The sequence below is a fragment of the Dendropsophus ebraccatus genome, chromosome 8 (genome assembly GCF_027789765.1).
Source record: "Dendropsophus ebraccatus isolate aDenEbr1 chromosome 8, aDenEbr1.pat, whole genome shotgun sequence".
Classification (NCBI taxonomy): domain Eukaryota; kingdom Metazoa; phylum Chordata; class Amphibia; order Anura; family Hylidae; genus Dendropsophus; species Dendropsophus ebraccatus.
The window spans coordinates 93065103-93084418 of NC_091461.1; the positions used below are offsets into that span (position 1 = coordinate 93065103).

The 19316-nt window shown below is 42.7% G+C and overlaps 1 protein-coding gene across 1 annotated transcript; it reads right to left on the reverse strand.

Moving 5' to 3' along the window:
- Positions 1 to 1695: 1695 nt before the first annotated feature.
- On the reverse strand, positions 1696 to 19316 carry LOC138800079 (zinc finger protein 420-like). The gene is made up of 10 exons (XM_069981886.1): positions 19230 to 19316; positions 17611 to 17775; positions 17090 to 17275; positions 16663 to 16723; positions 14009 to 15223; positions 9866 to 9950; positions 5564 to 5672; positions 4764 to 4907; positions 4032 to 4155; positions 1696 to 2915 (listed from the first exon to the last, which is right to left on the reverse strand). Exons 1-10 carry the CDS (start codon positions 19248 to 19250, stop codon positions 1897 to 1899), a joined length of 3129 nt encoding a protein of 1042 aa, XP_069837987.1. The 5' UTR covers positions 19251 to 19316; the 3' UTR covers positions 1696 to 1896.

A 19316-nucleotide genomic window follows, 5' to 3' on the forward strand; every position in this document is an offset into this window, starting at 1 on the left:
CTGTAGAGGGTATAATAACCAACGTGTGGCTTTTAAGCTTGTTGTCATACTACATCTCCCAGCAGTACCTATTAATAAATCTTTATTAAGTAAAAGAAGGCTGATGAATAAAGTATAAATATAAAATGGCTATAAAACACATAAAACTGCAGCCATTGATTTCCCTAAAAAACTATTATTGCACATCAGCATCATCCCTGTCCTCAGGTTGGATCCAGTATTACAAAAAAAAACAATGTTCAATAATTTGAATGGATTCACTGCTTCGAAAAATTTCTAAATTTTAGAAGGATGCCCTAACAATAAGCTGATCACAAAGTGTCCCCCTGCTAGTACCCCTATTGACCAGCTGTCATCTAGGAGGAAACATGGTAATAGTCACTTCCTCTGCAGCACCACAGGATGAATGAAGAATTACGCACATCTATCTATAATCTATCTCTTCTCCAAACAGATAATATGCCATCTAAAGAAACAAAAAAGGAAGATGACGAGGAAAGCAGCCGCTGCCATAAAGAGAAATCCATCATCTCTACCTGGCATCTCTGCAGTGCTCTACATCCTGTAGCATCATCCCCTTATCATTGGAAGCATTTACATTCCACCATGTACTGGGTTATTGGAAGCTTCGAAAAGATGTATTTGGCAACAAAGGTCAACAGGAGACAACATGAATGCTTTTATTCTCTGGTGAAAAGTGACAGAGAGGGTTTACAAAGCCCCAAATCCGCCAGAATCTGAAAAACCTCCTCACTCCCCCTTCTATGTCTGACAGGAGCAAGCTAAGCTCCAGGTAGGGTCAGGGATAGGAGGGGAGGAGGTGTTACAACCTTCAGAGTATCAGGAGCTATGAAACACCTCTCTTAGGGTGAGTGCACTCTACAGAATCTGCGCGTACGGACTCCGCATTCCGCCAAAAGAATTGACATGCCAGTTCTTTCGGCGGAATGCGGAATCCGCCCGTGCCATAGATGCGTGCCGCGGCGTGCAGGTACGAGCAACGGAATCCGCCATGAGTCATACGCGCGGATTCCATAGTCAGCACGCACTCTAACATTTTTACTGGAGAATAAAAGCATTTTTCTATATTCTGAAATTACAGATAGATATATATACAGTATACCATATGGTACAATGTGTCTCCTTGCTCTTACAGCTATCTAACAGTGTCAGCAGTTTGGAACGTGAAATATATCTGACAGATTCACTTGATGGGTCAAGTCACAAGTACAGGATATGCAGCAAATTTGATGTTGCAGGTTATATTCTTTGTTTTAATATTTAGTTACACTGATCTGCTAAAACAAATCTGCAGAAGATCCTGTATGTGTGTAAATGGTGAATGGTGGACATGAGTCCATTATGGACACAGCTGTCTTGGTTCACTGTGTAATAGCTAGGCCTGGTTACTGCAGCTCAGCTTACCCAACATTTCTCACTATCTGGATTGGCCACAATAAGTAATACCATACAAATATGTTATTATATTTCATAAACATCGTGGCGGATTATCAAGTACTGATTGGGAGGAATTTACTGTGAACCGAACATAACACAAAAGCCTTTCCTTTATTGGTTTTCTCTACATATTGGTTCACGTCATTTCGTTTTTCACTTTGTTTGTGTCATCATTGTAGAGATTCGAAAAGAGATTCCAGTCACTATTAAATAAATTACCCCTCCCTCCCCCAGAGACAAATGCCCCCAGCAACGTTTTGGCCCAGAAAAATGGTTATCCCCTTAAAAACACATCAACCAATGTCCTGACTGAAGGGAATAAATGTATTCTATCATCACTAACTATGTTAATACTGTCTCCCCCCTCTACCCCCGGACAAGAACACTGTTCTTCTATATTCGACTAGCACATCCATAGAAGCATTCAGAAGTACTTCATCAGTGAGATTTCCAGTGCTTCTTCAGCTGACTCTTCAGCCCAAAACTTTTTCCACAATCGGGGCACGGAAATTTTTTCTCTCGCATATGTGTCTTTTCATGGTTTACACAATGGGAACTACGAGCAAACGTTTTGCCACAGTGCTTACATGAATATGGTCGTTCTCCGGTATGGGAACGCTGGTGTTTGACAAGATGTGACCTCTCAATGAAGCGCCGATCACAATAAGCACATGAAAATGGCCTCTCCCCAGTGTGTGTCCTATGATGAACCAAAAGGTGGGACTTAAACTTGAAGCTTTTCCCACATTCCCCACATGGGAATGGTTTCTCTCCTGTGTGAAACCTCTTATGGGTGACCAGGTTTTCTTTGTTGGTGAAACGTTTCCCACATTCAGTGCACAGATAAGGTTTCTCCCCGGTGTGAATGCGCTTGTGCCGGGACAGATGGGAGCTCTTAACAAAGGACTTTCCACATTCGGTACAAGTAAATGGTTTCTCTCCTGTGTGAATTCTGTGGTGTTTGAGAAGGTTTGCCTCACAGGAAAACCCTTTCCCACATTCAGAACATCGGAATGGCTTTTCTCCGCTGTGCACTCTCCGATGCGTCTCCAGATTAACAAGACGGGGAAAACGCTTCCCGCAATCGGCACAAGAGAATGGCTTTGATTCAGTGTGGGCTCTTTGGTGCTGAAGAAGAGGAAGCTTGTGAGAGAAGAAGCTACCACAGATGTTACAGCTGAACACCCGGGTGTGGGTCTTTTGGTGGGATATGTAGGCGGCTTTGTTCTGAAACTTTTTACCACATTCTTTACATTTAACAACAAATAAACTGTCAAAAATGTCATCGTCGTCGCTATTTTCCAACACATGTTCGGCATCATATACGTAATCTTCATCCCGTCCATTCACCTTGGTTGATGCTTTGCCCTTTCTTCTCACATATTTCCTTTTTTTTCGCGTTTTCACCTTTGGTGTTTGCGGTTTACTAGGGGTTGTATCCCTGAGAGCTGATCGACCTGTAAAGCATAAGATCAGAGTTAGGGGTCGGTAAGAAAATAAAAAAAAAATGGCCAGCTAATCTAAAAGTACTGCTAAAATCACCCATGGGGGATGGGTGGAATGTCCAAACCAAGATGGAGGCAGCCACTCCCTTCACATATAACAGAGGAAAACAGTGAATGGACTCCCACCCCTTTGACATCTCTAATGGTGCGTTTACACAGAGAGATTTAGAGATTGGGATTTCCCCTCTTTTCAAATCCATTCCTGGCTTTGGCTTCCAAAATTTGTCAGATAAATCTGTCTGTGTAAACGCACCCCAAAACATGATTTTGGTGACATCCCCTCTAATTAAAGAAATCATTAAAATTGTTGTTGCCCATAGCAACCAATCAGATTTCTAACTTTTTACTGAAGTCATTGGTTGCTAAGGACAGGGAATTTATCAATGATTTGATCATTTTTGCAAAAAACTCAATTTTCAAAGGGGAAGTCCAGCTGTTTTGAAAATCCGTCAGCCGGATTAGGGGGGAATTTGATAACAAGTATTAACTTACCTTTACCCCGCAGTGGGACTGGCCTTGGGACCCCACCGGGCTCTGAGATCTCCAGTTCTGACATGTCACAACACGGCTAATGGACTGGACGCTCAGCCAGCAAGTGACTGGGGCAGGACACCGCTCCAGTCACTGATTGGCTGAGTGGCCAGTCCATCAGCCGGGACAGGCATTTTCCGTCATCACAACTCAGGGGTCCCGAGGCAGGTCCCGCTGCTCACCGCAGGCACGGGGAGAGGTGGGTTCGTACTTGTTATTAAATTCCCCCCTGCCCTTGCCAGCTGACAGATTTTTAAAACGGACGAACTTCTCCTTTAAGCTAAGTACAAGAAAAGTTGTGAAAAAAACTGTGATAAATTCCCCGGAATCCATTCACTTCACATACCCAGATATAACTGCATCAACTCTGACTTACCCTGTTCCATGGTCTTTGAGGTAGGCACAGTTATAGAGTTGTTTGCAAAATGGTTACCTCTACTGTATGTATGGCATATGGACTATAAAAGTAACCTGTTTTCCAGACCCCCCTTCCCATTATTAGGGGGCACTTGCACCTGCACTAAAGGTTCAACTTACGCTGTAAGCGGAGAGACCTTGGCGATGCCATTGCTGGGCTGTTATACAAATCTTCATGCTCTTTATAATATTCCCACTCCTCTGTAGTGAAGTACACAGCTATATCTCCGCTCTTCATAGGGACCTGAAACACAACATAACTCCAATCATCCTCCGTATTTCTTGCTTTTTATAAATTCCATGCACTTTTAATTGCAATCTTCCAGCTCAGAAAAATAAGATTGATCCCGGCCATTATTTCTGGAGGATCATCATTTAGGATGATAGGTATCACGGCTTCTTCATCTTTATAAGGAGTTGCACTTTTATTAAAGGGGAACTCCTGCGAAAAAAATATTAAATCAACTGGTGTCACAAAGTGCCAAAGTTTTGTTATTTACATCTATTAAAAAAAAAAAATCTCCAGCGTCCAGTACTTATCAGCTGCTGTAAGTCCTGCAGGAAGTGGTGTATTTTTTCTACTTTGACACAGTGTTCTCTGCTGCTACCTCTGTCTGTGTAAGGAACTGTCCAGAGCAGTAGCAAATCCCATAGAAATCCTCTCCTGCTCTCCAGACTGGAAATAATACACCACTTCCTGCAGGACATACAGCAGCTGATAAGTACTGTAAGAATTTTTTTAATAGAAGTAGATTACAACTCTTTGGCACCAGTTAATTTGAAAGAAAAACGTTTTTCTGGAGTAGCCTTTTAAATGCATAAGCTGATTTACGTTGGCCAAGTAATGCTCACCTCTCCAGTCAGCAGCTGAATGATCTTGTAAGTGAGTCCTAGGATCTTCTTGTCATGGTCTTTCTCATGTGGAGAAGGTGGAAGATTCATGATGTCTGTGATGTTACTTATGATGTCATCAGATTTCCTGACCACGGTATATTCCTACTTATTTGGAAAAACACACATGTATCAATGAGGAAAGATCTACTTTGGTGACGCTACTCTCTGGAGGGAATGAGGGTATGCCAAGCTATACATGCAATGAGACACATAAAGCTACTCAGCCAGAAAGTCCCTCCATATGAAGAATTCTTTAACAGGAGCTGAAAGTATTACCGTCATTAAAAATTTATTTTCAAATCAACTGGTGTCAGATTTGCAATTTACTTCTATTTAAAAAATCCCAAGTCTTCCAATACTTAGGCGCTCCTGTATGTCATGCAGAAAGTGGTAATATTTCCAGTGTGGAGAGCAGGAAAGGTTTTCTATAGGCATTTGCTACTGCTCTGAATAGTTCCTGTCATGGACAGAGGTGGCAGCAGAGAGCACTGTGTCAAAATGGAGAGGATACACCACTTTCTGCAGGACATACAGCAGCTGATAAGTACTGGAAGACTTGAGATTTTTTTTTAACAGAAGTAAATTAGAAACCTCTGGCACTTTCTAGCACCAGTGATTTGAAAGAAAAAATTTATTTGGTGAACTACCCCTTTAATTAAAAAACAAAACAAACAAAGAGATTGGGGTCTGGGACCCTCTACAATTGTTCATAATCCCAGAACACCTACAAGAACATGGCTACAAAAGATCTATCTCACCTCTCCAGTCAGGAGGCTGATTATCTCTATTGTAAGGTTTAGGATCCTTCCAGACATCTGGTCCAGACCCTTGGCCTCCACTGAACAAGGTGGCTGCTCCATTTTGTCACTAAAGTAAACAGGAAACAGATTTCAGCCAACATTTACATGCATGAAGGGCTAGAAGTTATAGTGTGGTCAATGTCCAATACAGCTGCTATTCCTACTGTGATGGCAGGAACCATTAAGATGGTTTATCATTGTGATAGTTCTGAAGCTCTGTGTGATGTACTGAAGCATGTGTAACACAGCTACAGCCAGCACAGTGGTCTGGTCCACATCATTGTTATATCTAATGGAAATTACTCACACTGCTCACTGGGTGTATAGAAGCATCACTGACCTGCACTTATAGATGGGATGTATACATGTATCACTGACCTGCACATATAGATGGGATGTATAGAAGCATCACTGACCTGCACTTATAGATGGGATGTATAGAAGCATCACTGACCTGCACTTATAGATAGGATATATACATGTATCACTGACCTGTACATATAGATGGGATGTATACATGTATCACTGACCTGCACTTATAGATGGGATGTATATAAGCATCACTGACCTGCACATATAGATAGGATATATACATGTATCACTGACCTGCACATATAGATGGGATGTATAGAAGCATCACTGACCTGCACATATAGATGGGATGTATACATGTATCACTGACCTGCACTTATAGATGGGATGTATAGAAGCATCACTGACCTGCACATATAGATGGGATGTATACATGTATCACTGACCTGCACATATAGATGGGATGTATACATGTATCACTGACCTGCACATATAGATGGGATGTATACATGTATCACTGACCTGCACTTATAGATGGGATGTATAGAAGCATCACTCACCTGCACTTATAGATGGGATGTATACATGTATCACTGACCTGCACTTATAGATGGGATGTATAGAAGCATCACTAACCTGCACATATAGATGGGATGTATGGAAGCATCACTGACCTGTACTTATAGATGGGATGTATACATGTATCACTGACCTGCACTTATAGATGGGATGTATACATGTATCACTGACCTGCACATATAGATGGGATGTATACATGTATCACTGACCTGCACTTATAGATGGGATGTATAGAAGCATCACTGACCTGCACTTATAGATGGGATGTATACATGTATCACTGACCTGCACTTATAGATGGGATGTATACATGTATCACTGACCTGCACATATAGATGGGATGTATACATGTATCACTGACCTGCACTTATAGATGGGATGTATAGAAGCATCACTGATCTGCAGTTATAGATGGGATGTATACATGTATCACTGACCTGCACATATAGATGGGATGTATACATGTATCACTGACCTGCACTTATAGATGGGATGTATACATGTATCAGTGACCTGCACTTATAGATGGGATGTATAGAAGCATCACTGACCTGTACTTATAGATGAGATGTATACATGTATCACTGACCTGCACTTATAGATGGGATGTATACATGTATCACTGACCTGCACTTATAGATGGGATGTATACATGTATCACTGACCTGCACTTATAGATGGGATGTATACATGTATCACTGACCTGCACTTATAGATGGGATGTATAGAAGCATCACTGACCTGTACTTATAGATGAGATGTATAGAAGCATCACTGACCTGCACTTATAGATGGGATGTATACATGTATCACTGACCTGCACATATAGATGGGATGTATACATGTATCACTGACCTGCACTTATAGATGGGATGTATAGAAGCATCACTGACCTGCACTTATAGATGGGATGTATGGAAGCATCACTGACCTGCACTTATAGATGGGATGTATACATGTATCACTCACCTGCTCTTATAGATGAGATGTATAAATGTATCACTGACCTGCACATATAGATGGGATGTATAGAAGCATCACTGACCTGCACATATAGATGGGATGTATACATGTATCACTGACCTGCACTTATAGATGGGATGTATACATGTATCACTGACCTGCACATATAGATGGGATGTATACATGTATCACTGACCTGCACTTATAGATGGGATGTATAGAAGCATTACTCACCTGCACTTATAGATGGCATGTATATATGTATCACTGACCTGCACATATAGATGGGATGTATGGAAGCGTCACTGACCTGCACTTATAGATGGGATGTATACATGTATCACTGACCTGCACTTATAGATGGGATGTATAGAAGCATCACTAACCTGCACTTATAGATGGGATGTATAGAAGCATCACTGACCTGCACCTATAGATGGGATGTATACATGTATCACTGACCTGCACTTATAGATGGGATGTATAGATGTATCATGTGACCTGCACCTATAGATGGGATGTATACATGTATCACTGATCTGTACTTATAGATGGGATGTATACATGTATCACTGACCTGCACTTATAGATGGGATGTATGGAAGCGTCACTGACCTGCACTTATAGATGGGATGTATACATGTATCACTGACCTGCACCTATAGATGGGATGTATAGAAGCATCACTGACCTGCACTTATAGATGGGATGTATACATGTATCACTGACCTGCACCTATAGATGGGATGTATAGAAGCATCACTGACCTGCACATATAGATGGGATGTATGCATGTATCACTGACCTGTACTTATAGATGGGATGTATATAAGCATCACTGACCTGCACTTATAGATGGGATGTATACATGTATCACTGACCTGCACTTATAGATGGGATGTATACATGTATCACTGACCTGCACTTATAAATGGGATGTATACATGTATCACTGACCTGCACCTATAGATGGGATGTATACATGTATCACTGACCTGCACATATAGATGGGATGTATACATGTATCACTGACCTGCACATATAGATGGGATGTATAGATGTATCACTGACCTGCACATATAGATGGGATGTATATAAGCATCACTGACCTGCACTTATAGATGGGATGTATACATGTATCACTGACCTGCACTTATAGATGGGATGTATACATGTATCACTGACCTGCACATATAGATGGGATGTATACATGTATCACTGACCTGCACATATAGATGGGATGTATATAAGCATTACTGACCTGCACTTATAGATGGGATGTATACATGTATCACTGACCTGCACATATAGATGGGATGTATAGATGTATCACTGACCTGCACATATAGATGGGATGTATAGATGTATCACTGACCTGCACATATAGATGGGATGTATACATGTATCACTGACCTGCACATATAGATGGGATGTATAGATGTATCACTGACCTGCACTTATAGATGGGATGTATCGATGTATCACTGACCTGCACTTATAGATGGGATGTATACATGTATCACTGATCTGCACTTATAGATGGGATGTATACATGTATCACTGACCTGCACATATAGATGGGATGTATAGAAGCATCACTGACCTGCACTTATAGATGGGATGTATACATGTATCACTGACCTGCACATATAGATGGGATGTATACATGTATCACTGACCTGCACATATAGATGGGATGTATAGAAGCATCACTGACCTGCACCTATAGATGGGATGTATACATGTATCACTGACCTGCACATATAGATGGGATGTATACATGTATCACTGACCTGCACCTATAGATGGGATGTATAGAAGCATCACTGACCTGCACCTATAGATGGGATGTATACATGTATCACTGACCTGCACATATAGATGGGATGTATAGAAGCATCACTGACCTGCACTTATAGAGGAGATGTATATATGTATCACTGACCTGCACTTATAGATGGGATGTATACATGTATCACTGACCTGCACATATAGATGGGATGTATAGAAGCATCACTGACCTGCACATATAGATGGGATGTATACATGTATCACTGACCTGCACTTATAGATGGGATGTATAGAAGCATCACTGACCTGCACTTATAGATGGGATGTATATATGTATCACTGACCTGCACTTATAGATGGGATGTATAGAAGCATCACTGACCTGCACTTATAGATGGGATGTATATAAGCATCACTGACCTGCACCTATAGATGGGATGTATACATGTATCACTGACCTGCACCTATAGATGGGATGTATGGAAGCATCACTGACCTGCACTTATAGATGGGATGTATACATGTATCACTGACCTGCACATATAGAGGAGATGGGATGTATGGAAGCATCACTGACCTGCACCTATAGATGGGATGTATGGAAGCATCACTGACCTGCAGCTCACACTTGCAGCCTTTGTTTGGTTAATCTGGGCCAGGAGTCCAGGGAAGGAGGGATCAGCTGCGTGCGCGTCCCAGTCTGGAGGCGCGTCCCCGCAGAACAGCATTGCGCGTGCGCGGCTCCCGCAGGACCGTTATCTGTAGCTGTGGAGGCAGTAGTGTGTATAGCGCCTTACATGTGATGGGGAGGACCGCGGCGTGTGATGGAGGAGGAGGGGCGGCGTGTATGGCAGATGGAGGCTGGGAGCATCTCCTCATCACACTATGGCTGCAGAGGTTGCTCCCCCTAATGTAATGTCAGGGAACACCCCAAATCTGCAGCCCCCTCAGCAGTGCCGGACAGCCCTCCTCCTGCCGGGCGCAGCCGCGATCTACCGGTGTATACGGGATGAGTCAGTGTATTGCTGCACATACAGTGTCAGACACATCTACCTGTATATACAGTGTCAGCCACCATCTATGTGTATATAGTATCAGCCACCATCTCCCTGTGTATATAGTATCAGTGACTATATACAGTGCCAGCCACCATCTATATGTGTATATAGTATCAGTCACTATATACAGTGTCAGCCACCATCTCCCTGTGTATATAGTTACAGACACTATATACAGTGCCAGCCACCATCTATATGTGTATATAGTATCAGGCACTATATGCAGTGTCAGCCACCATCTACCTGTGTATATAGTAACAGGCACTATATACAGTGTCAGCCACCATCTATATGTGTATATAGTATCAGGCACTATATACAGTGTCAGCCGCCATCTATATGTGTATATAGTATCAGGCACTATATACAGTGTCAGCCGCCATCTCCCTGTGTATATAGTATCAGGCACTATATGCAGTGTCAGCCACCATCTCCCTGTGTATATAGTAACAGGCACTATATACTGTGTCAGCCACCATCTACCTGTGTGTATATAGTATCAGGCACTATATACAGTGTCAGCCACCATCTACCTGTGTATATAGTATCAGGCACTATATACAGTGTCAGCCACCATCTACCTGTGTATATAGTATCAGGCACTATATGCAGTGTCAGCCACCATCTACCTGTGTATATAGTAACAGGCACTATATACAGTGTCAGCCACCATCTCCTTGTGTATGTAGTATGAGTCACTATATGCAGTGTCAGCCACCATCTACCTGTGAATATAGTATTAGGCACTATATACAGTGTCAGCCACCATCTATATGTGTATATAGTATCAGGCACTATATACAGTGTCAGCAACCATCTACCTGTGTATATAGTATCAGTGACTATATACAGTATCAGCCACCATCTATATGTGTATATAGTATCAGGCACTATATACAGTGTCAGCCACCATCTACCTGTGTATATAGTAACAGGCACTATATACAGTGTCAGCCACCATCTACCTGTGTATGTAGTATTAGGCACTATATACAGTGTCAGCCACCATCTACCTGTGTATATAGTATTAGTCACTATATACAGTGTCAGCAACCATCTACCTGTGTATATAGTATTAGGCACTATATACAGTGTCAGCCACCATCTCCCTGTGTATATAGTATCAGGCACTATATACAGTGTCAGCCACCATCTCCCTGTGTATATAGTATCAGGCACTATATAGGTGTCAGCCACCATCTACCTGTGTATATAGTATCAGTCACTATATACAGTGTCAGCCACCATCTGTGTATATAGTATCAGTCACTATATACAGTGTTAGCCACCATCCCCCTGTGTATATAGTATTAGGCACTATATACAGTGTCAGCCACCATCTACCTGTGTATATAGTATCAGTCACTATATACAGTGTCAGCCACCATCTCCCTGTGTATATAGTATTAGGCACTATATACAGTGTCAGCCACTATCCCACTGTGTATATAGTATCAGTCACTATATACAGTGTCAGCCACCATCTATATGTGTATATAGTATCAGGCACTATATACTGTGTCAGCCACCATCTACCTGTGTATATAGTATCAGGCACTATATACAGTGTCAGCCACCATCTACCTGTGTATATAGTATCAGTCACTATATACAGTGTCAGCCACCATCTACCTGTGTATATGGTATCAGGCAGTGTCTGGCACTATATACAGTGTCAGCACCATGTTGTATACACAGCGCCAGCCATATGCCCCCTATATACACTGCCCCCCTTATTACCAACCAGTCCTCCTCCTAACACTGTGCAAATGAATTCCCCCAATATTGTCAGTATCTTCCTCTGTAAAGTGTCTGCTAGTTCCTATATACCAGTGCCAGCTATATATCTCTATAAACAGTGTGCACCTCTAAAGCAATGCCAGCCATATACCCTATATAGTGTCCTCTATACCAGTGCCAACCATTTATCTATATATATATATATATATATATATATATATATATATATATATATAAAGTGTCCACCTCTATAACAATGCCAGCCATATACCCTATACACAGTGTCCTCTATACCAGTGCCAGCTATCTATACATGCATATAGGGGAAAATTCTGGTACTGCTATGTACTATGTGTGTTTATTGCGTCTGCCAGTGTCCTCCTCCTTTATAGCAGTACCAGAATTTCCCCCTATATACAGTGTCCTCCTCTATAATGGTGCCAGCCATTTCCCACTATATACAGTGTCCTCTATACCAGTGCCAACTATCTATCCCTATTTATCTATCTAAAGTGTCTGCAAGTGTCCTTCTACCCTATAACAGTGCCAGCATTTCCCCCTATATACAGTGTAATGTCTGCAAGTGTCCTCTATAAGGGTACTAGCTATTTACCGATATACAGTGTCTGACAGTGTCCTCCTCTATAACAGTGCCAGGATATATTTCTATATAGAGTACCAACCTGGGTTCTTCCTCTTCCATTCAGTCTAGCATAAGTAGAGAAGTCCTGGTCCGGATTATAACCCTTATGGGTCAGCTACACTTCTGTATTACTGGAAGTCATAGGTATACAATCCCTTTAAGTGTATTCATCTGATACATTAGCTGTTTTTAGCTGGTTAACCCCTTGTACCTCCCATCCCCCACCAATCTCTGATACACTGTATCTGCTCAGACTTTCATGTAGGTGGTCTTCACACAAACCTAAGGAAATCCAATGTCTCTATACTGCAGTGTCCGGTAATGTCACAGGGAAGGGAATGGATAAAACTATAGCCAGGCATGTGCTGTGTTTTCCATTTATTTTAGGACACACTGAACCCCCCGGTCTTGTGGCCAGGAAGGAGGCAGGGTCTCAGCAGACCGAAGCTCTCAAATAAGAGAAATCATGTGGCAAGAACAAGGACGCATGGAGCTGAATGGGTGCAGGTCACATAAGAAGGGGGCGGAGAGGATAGGGGACATTAAAATAGTTACGCTGAAGACACTATGACACAAAGCGAATATCGGCCATATTTGGCTGATACACACTGTTATGGACGATAATTATCAGCCGACATCACGCAAGTGGGCTGATAGTTGTCTTCTATTACACAACATAATTATCGTCAATAACAGTCGGTATCGTCAGAATACGGCCAATGATCGCTTCGTGTCATAGGGCCTTCAGCGACACTATTTGTGAGCGGTGAGGACTTTTGTGGATTTGTGCCTATGGCTAGCATGTTGAAAGAGCAAGGAGAATAGCAGCGATATGTTGCCGTCGCTCTGAGTAATAGGATCTTCTATGGGCTGCCTCGATGATCTAGCGATCAACCGGACAGCCCCCACAGTCCCCCCTGTACTCACTTGCTCGCTGCCGACACATGTAATAGTGCAGGCAGCGAGCGGGTAACAAGCAAGCGCTGACCTGACAGGTCGGCATTAGCTTGCTCCCTCTCGTCTCCCCATGTAATAGGGGCTTCACTTGTGTTGTCCCAGTGTTGCAGATGTCACAGCACGTGTGAATAACCATCACTATTATTTGCACTATTTATAAGCGCCGAGGCTTTGGTTTGTTTCTTGTCGGGTACCTGGCTATCTCCTGTGACTCCCATAGAGAATAAATGGAACAGCGGTCATGTCTGAGTACCAGAGCGGCCACCTTCCGTATTGTCCTCAGTGCAGTTATCTATCATAGCATCACACTCCGTTGGACGACTAAAGACAGTTCTCAAAGGACAAAACCAGCATTCTTTTATTTCTGTCCTGTATCCTGGAGCCTCAGAACACCATTATCTAGGCTATGAGTCTTCTGATGTTTAATAAGAGTGGCGTTACTACTGAAGATCTTGTGACACTCTGGGCAGGAGAATGGTCTTTCCCCGGTGTGCGTCCTCTGATGTATAATAAGGTTGGTGGTACGCGTAAAACTTTTTGCACAGTAAGGACATGAGAAAGGTTTTTCTCCAGTGTGAATTCGTCGATGTCTTACTAGAAGGGAATTCCGGTTGAAGACTTTGCCGCAGTCGGAGCAGGAGAAGGGTTTCTCCCCAGTGTGTATCCTCAGGTGCACGACAAGCGCAGATTTCTGGGTAAAGCACTTGCCACAATCGGGGCACACCGCCTTCTTCATGTCAGAATGACTACGGCGATGTTTGGCGAGAAACATTTTTGAGCAGAACTGTTTCCCGCATATGGGACAGGAAAGACTTTTGTCCTTATGCGCCCCCTGATGCTTGACAAGATCAGACTTCTGAATAAACCTCTTCCCGCATTCAGAACAAGAGAACGGCTTCTTCCCAGAATGGCTGAGCTGGTGGCGTACATAGTGGGAACGCTGATTAAAACGTTTCCCACAGACAGAACAGGCGAACGGCCGCTCTCCCGTGTGGATCATTTGATGCCTCAGGAGGGCAGATTTCAAGATGAAACATTTGCCGCACTCTGAACACAGGAACATCTTCTCTGCGGAATGGATCTTTTGATGCCTTGCAAGGTGCGATCTACAAGAAAAGCGTCTTCCGCACACTGTGCATGTGATCTCCTGCTCCTTGTGCTTCATCTGATGCTGGAGAAGCTCAGAGTCACTTGGAAATGTCCCAGAGCACATGGAGCACTGATATGAAGACACAATGGTGGGGACCAGTTTTTTATCATGGCTTTTAGTTCTAGCTTTGAGCTTATTACTTGAAGCTTGCTTTTTAAGAATATTACTCTCTGTATTACAAACCAGGATGTATGATGTGTATTCGGTCTGTGTGGCCTTACTGCTGACTGCTCTTTCTGCCATCCAAGCAGTGGAAGAGCATTCAGTCTGAGTGCATTTCGTTAAAATGTTTTGGTCCATCGAGTTGTTCCTCCTCCGTGGTATGATCTCCATGGTGCGTTCTTCCATGTCTCTTGTATACTTTGTTGTTGTTAGGTGATGGGACATTTCAGCATTAGGCAATTCATCTGGGGTAATTGTGCAATCTGGAAAATAATCCCAGTTATACAATGTAAGGCTATACTCACTCAACGTACATTTTATGATAATAATGCCCGTTGTTTTCAACTAAAACAATGGCCATTCTTAGGAAGTTACACACTCATGTCTAAAGGGTAACCAGATGAATAACCAAATGTCACATTATATACTTGAAATTGCAGAAGGTCCCAGTGGTCAGACCCCCCCCCCCTTATGATCATACATTTATCCCCTAATAACAAGTTATTTTAAGGGCTGTTAAGTCAGAGTCATGTGTATAGAACAAATGTACTGATGCAAACACTGGCTTTAAAATAAAAGTATTACATTTTATATATTATTAATATTGTATCATTTATGAATACATAGCTTTTTAAGTATTAACTTTCACCAGTGATGAAAACGCCTAATGTAACTTTTATTACAGTAAATGTATTACTAGTTATTACTATGCCAGAGCCATTTATCAGCTGGACTTGGAGAGGGGAAAAAACTGAGGATTTGACGATGGCTTTTAAAGCGAATCAAAAGGCACCCCCGACCCACCACAAACCGTCAGTATTTTTGCATTTCCGCAGTCATCCTGGTGTCCATATAGCTCCTGGCGCCATCCTTGTCATAAAAACAATCTTTTTATCCAGAGGAGCTGTGTCAATGAGGCGGGGTCTACAGAATCCATTCCCTAGGCCTGCAGCACCAGATTAAAAGATTGTTTTTATGAAAAGGATGGCACCAGGAGCTATATGGACCCCAGGACCGTACATAGAATGAACGCGGCAAAGCAACAATGACATCAGTTTGCGAGGGGGGAAATCAGGGTGCTTACAGATTCACTTTAAAGGGGTTCTCCAGCGAAAATGTTTTTTTTTCAAATCAACTGGTGTCAGAAAGTTATATAGATTTGTAATTTGCTTCTATAAAAAAATCTCCGGTCTTCCCATACTTATTAGATACTATACGTCCTCCAGGAAGTCTTGTTTTATTTTCAGTCTGACACAGTGCTCTCTGCTGACCTCTCTGGCCGAGACAGGAACTCTGTCTCAGTTTTCTATGAATCCCAGTAGAAAACCTCTCCTGCTCTGCACTGTCTCGGCCAGAGATGTCAGCAGAGAGCACTGTGCCAGACTGAAAATAAAACAACATTTCCTGCAGGACATACAGGAGCTAATAAGTATGGGAAGACTTGAGATTTTTTAATAGAAGTAAATTAAAAATCTATATAACTTTCTGACACCAGTGAATTGAAAGAAAATGATTTTCGCTGGACAACCCCTTTAATTCTCTGTGTACTGACCATTACCTTCAGGATAGCCGGTAAGGATGCCGCTCCTGTGTTACTCTTTAGAATATCTGATATTTCCAAGATACTTTGATATGTTTTATATTTCCATGAACATCAGTAACTGTATTGTAGGGTGTGTATAGGGTGACACATCTAACTTACCTGATGACCATTCGGATTGGACCACTTCACAGCGCTGTGAGCAACTTTCTGGTTTCCACACCTACATGAAGATCAGATATGATTACGTGTGTGTATAGATTGTTATGTGAATGACAATAATATAGGGTTCCTGTACTATTGAGGTACTTCTGAAGATTTTAAAAAAAAATCTTGTTGGTGGACGTGGGCTGAAAACAAAAACAAGTAACACATACTCACCTACCTCGGTCCCCCCACAGCTCCAGCTATTTACTACTTCTGAAACAAGCTTTTCACTGCAGTGGCAGCCCGCCTCATTGGAGATCACCTTGCAAGTAGTTAAGAGATGTGGCTACTGCATGACGTCACAGTGGGAACCCTGAGGGATGAGTATGTTTTTTTTTTTTTTTAACTTTCCATCATGGCTGCACAGTATCTGAGCGCTCACCTCTTCAGACAGCAGATTGATGATCGTATTAATAAGTTCCAGGATCTTCTCATCATTCTTCCTCTCATGTATCAATGATGGAGATGGAGGTTCAAGGGTGGGGGTAAGCGTGCTGACTGCTTCGCCTGTCACTTGTGGGCTGCTGCTTTGTGTCGATGGTTTGCCACTTTTCAGTGGGGCATAATCCTAGGTGATATAATAACCAGAAAATATAGTAATCATTCACACATCTCACAACATGTCATCAGGTGGTGAGTGAAGATTTAAGTGCAGGGACCAACATGCTAGAATGAAGGGGTCTACAGCCCCCTCCTGCAACTTCTATCCAAGACTTACATCTCATTGATATGCTATAAGAGGAACTGATGCCGACCACTCATCTCTGTTCTCATGATTGTTCCTTAATACTATACTGGGATCCTAGCAGCTGTCTCCTGCCCATGGCCATAGTGTCATCATCATCATCATTACAGCATGTATATACCGTATTGATAGAGACTAGTCCTGACACATACTCTCACCTCTCCAGTCAGCAGGTAAATGATCCTCAAGGTGAGATGTACCATCTGTCTGGTCATGTGACTGCTGGTCTTCTCCATTCTCATTGATTCTACAAGGTCCACAAAGCACCCGGTCTCATTGATGGTATTGTCTCCACATTGTACGGGCTCTTCATGTTCAAATGCCTATACAATGACAAAATAAGCTGTAACCATGTCTGTTGTATCAAAGGGGTTTGGGGCCACAGACACCCAGTTATAAGGACTGTCCACTTTGGAGACAACCTTCAGGATGTATGGACTCCCTTTTATCATTGAGAACGGATGTGATACAGTGACCCTTGTTGTGGTGAACCTGACACTGCTGATTACTTGCAGGATTACACAGCTGCCTACTAACTGGAGTGGCCCTATGAATGAGATGAATGCTAACTAGTGGGACCCCCAGTAGTTGGAGCATGAGGCCCCTATACAAGGGTGGACTCGGTAGATAAGTTTTCAACTAAGGGGTTCTCATTGCGTTTGCACTTGTGGCATGACATATATTGCCGCATCAGGGCACTCCTATTTGGAGGCATTGCTATTTACTCTGTAAGGGCGACTATGATAGGACACTGCTGTAACAAGCCATCACTAAAGTGATCTCTTGGGGGTCTCAGCACTGAGACCTCAACCAAGCAAAACATTTGACATATCTGTGTATTATAGGTTATACTTTAATCCTTAAACGGGTACTCCAACAAAAATGTTTTTCTTTCAAATCAACTGGTGTCAGAAAATGCCAGAGATTTGTACTTTACTTCTATTTGAAATCTGAAATATTCCACTACTCATCAGCTGCTGTATGCCCTGCAGGAAGTGGTGTCTTCTTTTCAGTCTGAGGCTATGTTCACACAACGTCTTTTCATCTCCGTTTAAAATTAAACAAATCTGTATAACTTTCTGAAACCACTTGAATTGAAAGGAAAAGATTTTGGTTGGAGTACCCCTTTAATAGGCTGAAAGTAGTCTGACAGCTAGCAGAGACCTTGAAAATGGTGAGATACTTGTTGTAGTTGCAAAACAAGGGTTACTATAGTCTATGTATTCTGATATGTTAAAGCAGGTGGGGTGACAACGGGCTACCCCTTCAATAGATCAAGGGTCCAAAGTTAGAGATTTCTCCAGAATGTCCCTCCTGTGCATATGTAATCACAGCACCATAGAGGGGGGGGGGGGGGGGGGGCTGAAGGAGATACTCAGCCCTAGGTCACGTGGTAAGGTAGGTGTAAAGGCTCCCTCCATATGGCTCATACAGTCCAAGGAGAGAGGAAACAGGTACTGGTGGCGGCCACTAGGGGGAGCTGGCTGCATACCTACCTATATTATTCTCACTGACCTCCATAGCAGCTGCATATATACAGTATACAGATAGTGAGCTGCAGGCACAATGCACACTACATGGCTCAGCAGGGAGTTTTGCTCTTATAACCCCCGCATATCACTTATCCTTCTTAGCGCTGGTGTGCTATGTGGCAGCGGAAGTATTGCACCCATAGCGCCCCCCTTTAATTACTTATATACCACTATTGGGTCTGTTTTGCTGGTGAAGGGCAGATGGCGTTATATCAGGGAATCGCTACTGCAGTGCAGATACTGACCTGGACTGCTCCCTGCTCCATACCGACACCGAAACTCCGGCAGGAGGCTAATCACTCCGTCTGGGCATGCGCATATCCTGCCGGCAC

Coding starts and splice junctions, on each gene's coding strand:
- LOC138800079 (XM_069981886.1), bottom strand. CDS start 19,250: ATGGAGCAGGGAGCAGTCCAG. Junction 4,908..5,563: donor TCAGCCTCCTGACTGGAGAG/GTGAGATAGATC, acceptor CCAAATAAGTAG/GAATATACCGTGGTCAGGAA. Junction 2,916..4,031: donor AAGGTCTCTCCGCTTACAGC/GTAAGTTGAACC, acceptor TATGCTTTACAG/GTCGATCAGCTCTCAGGGAT.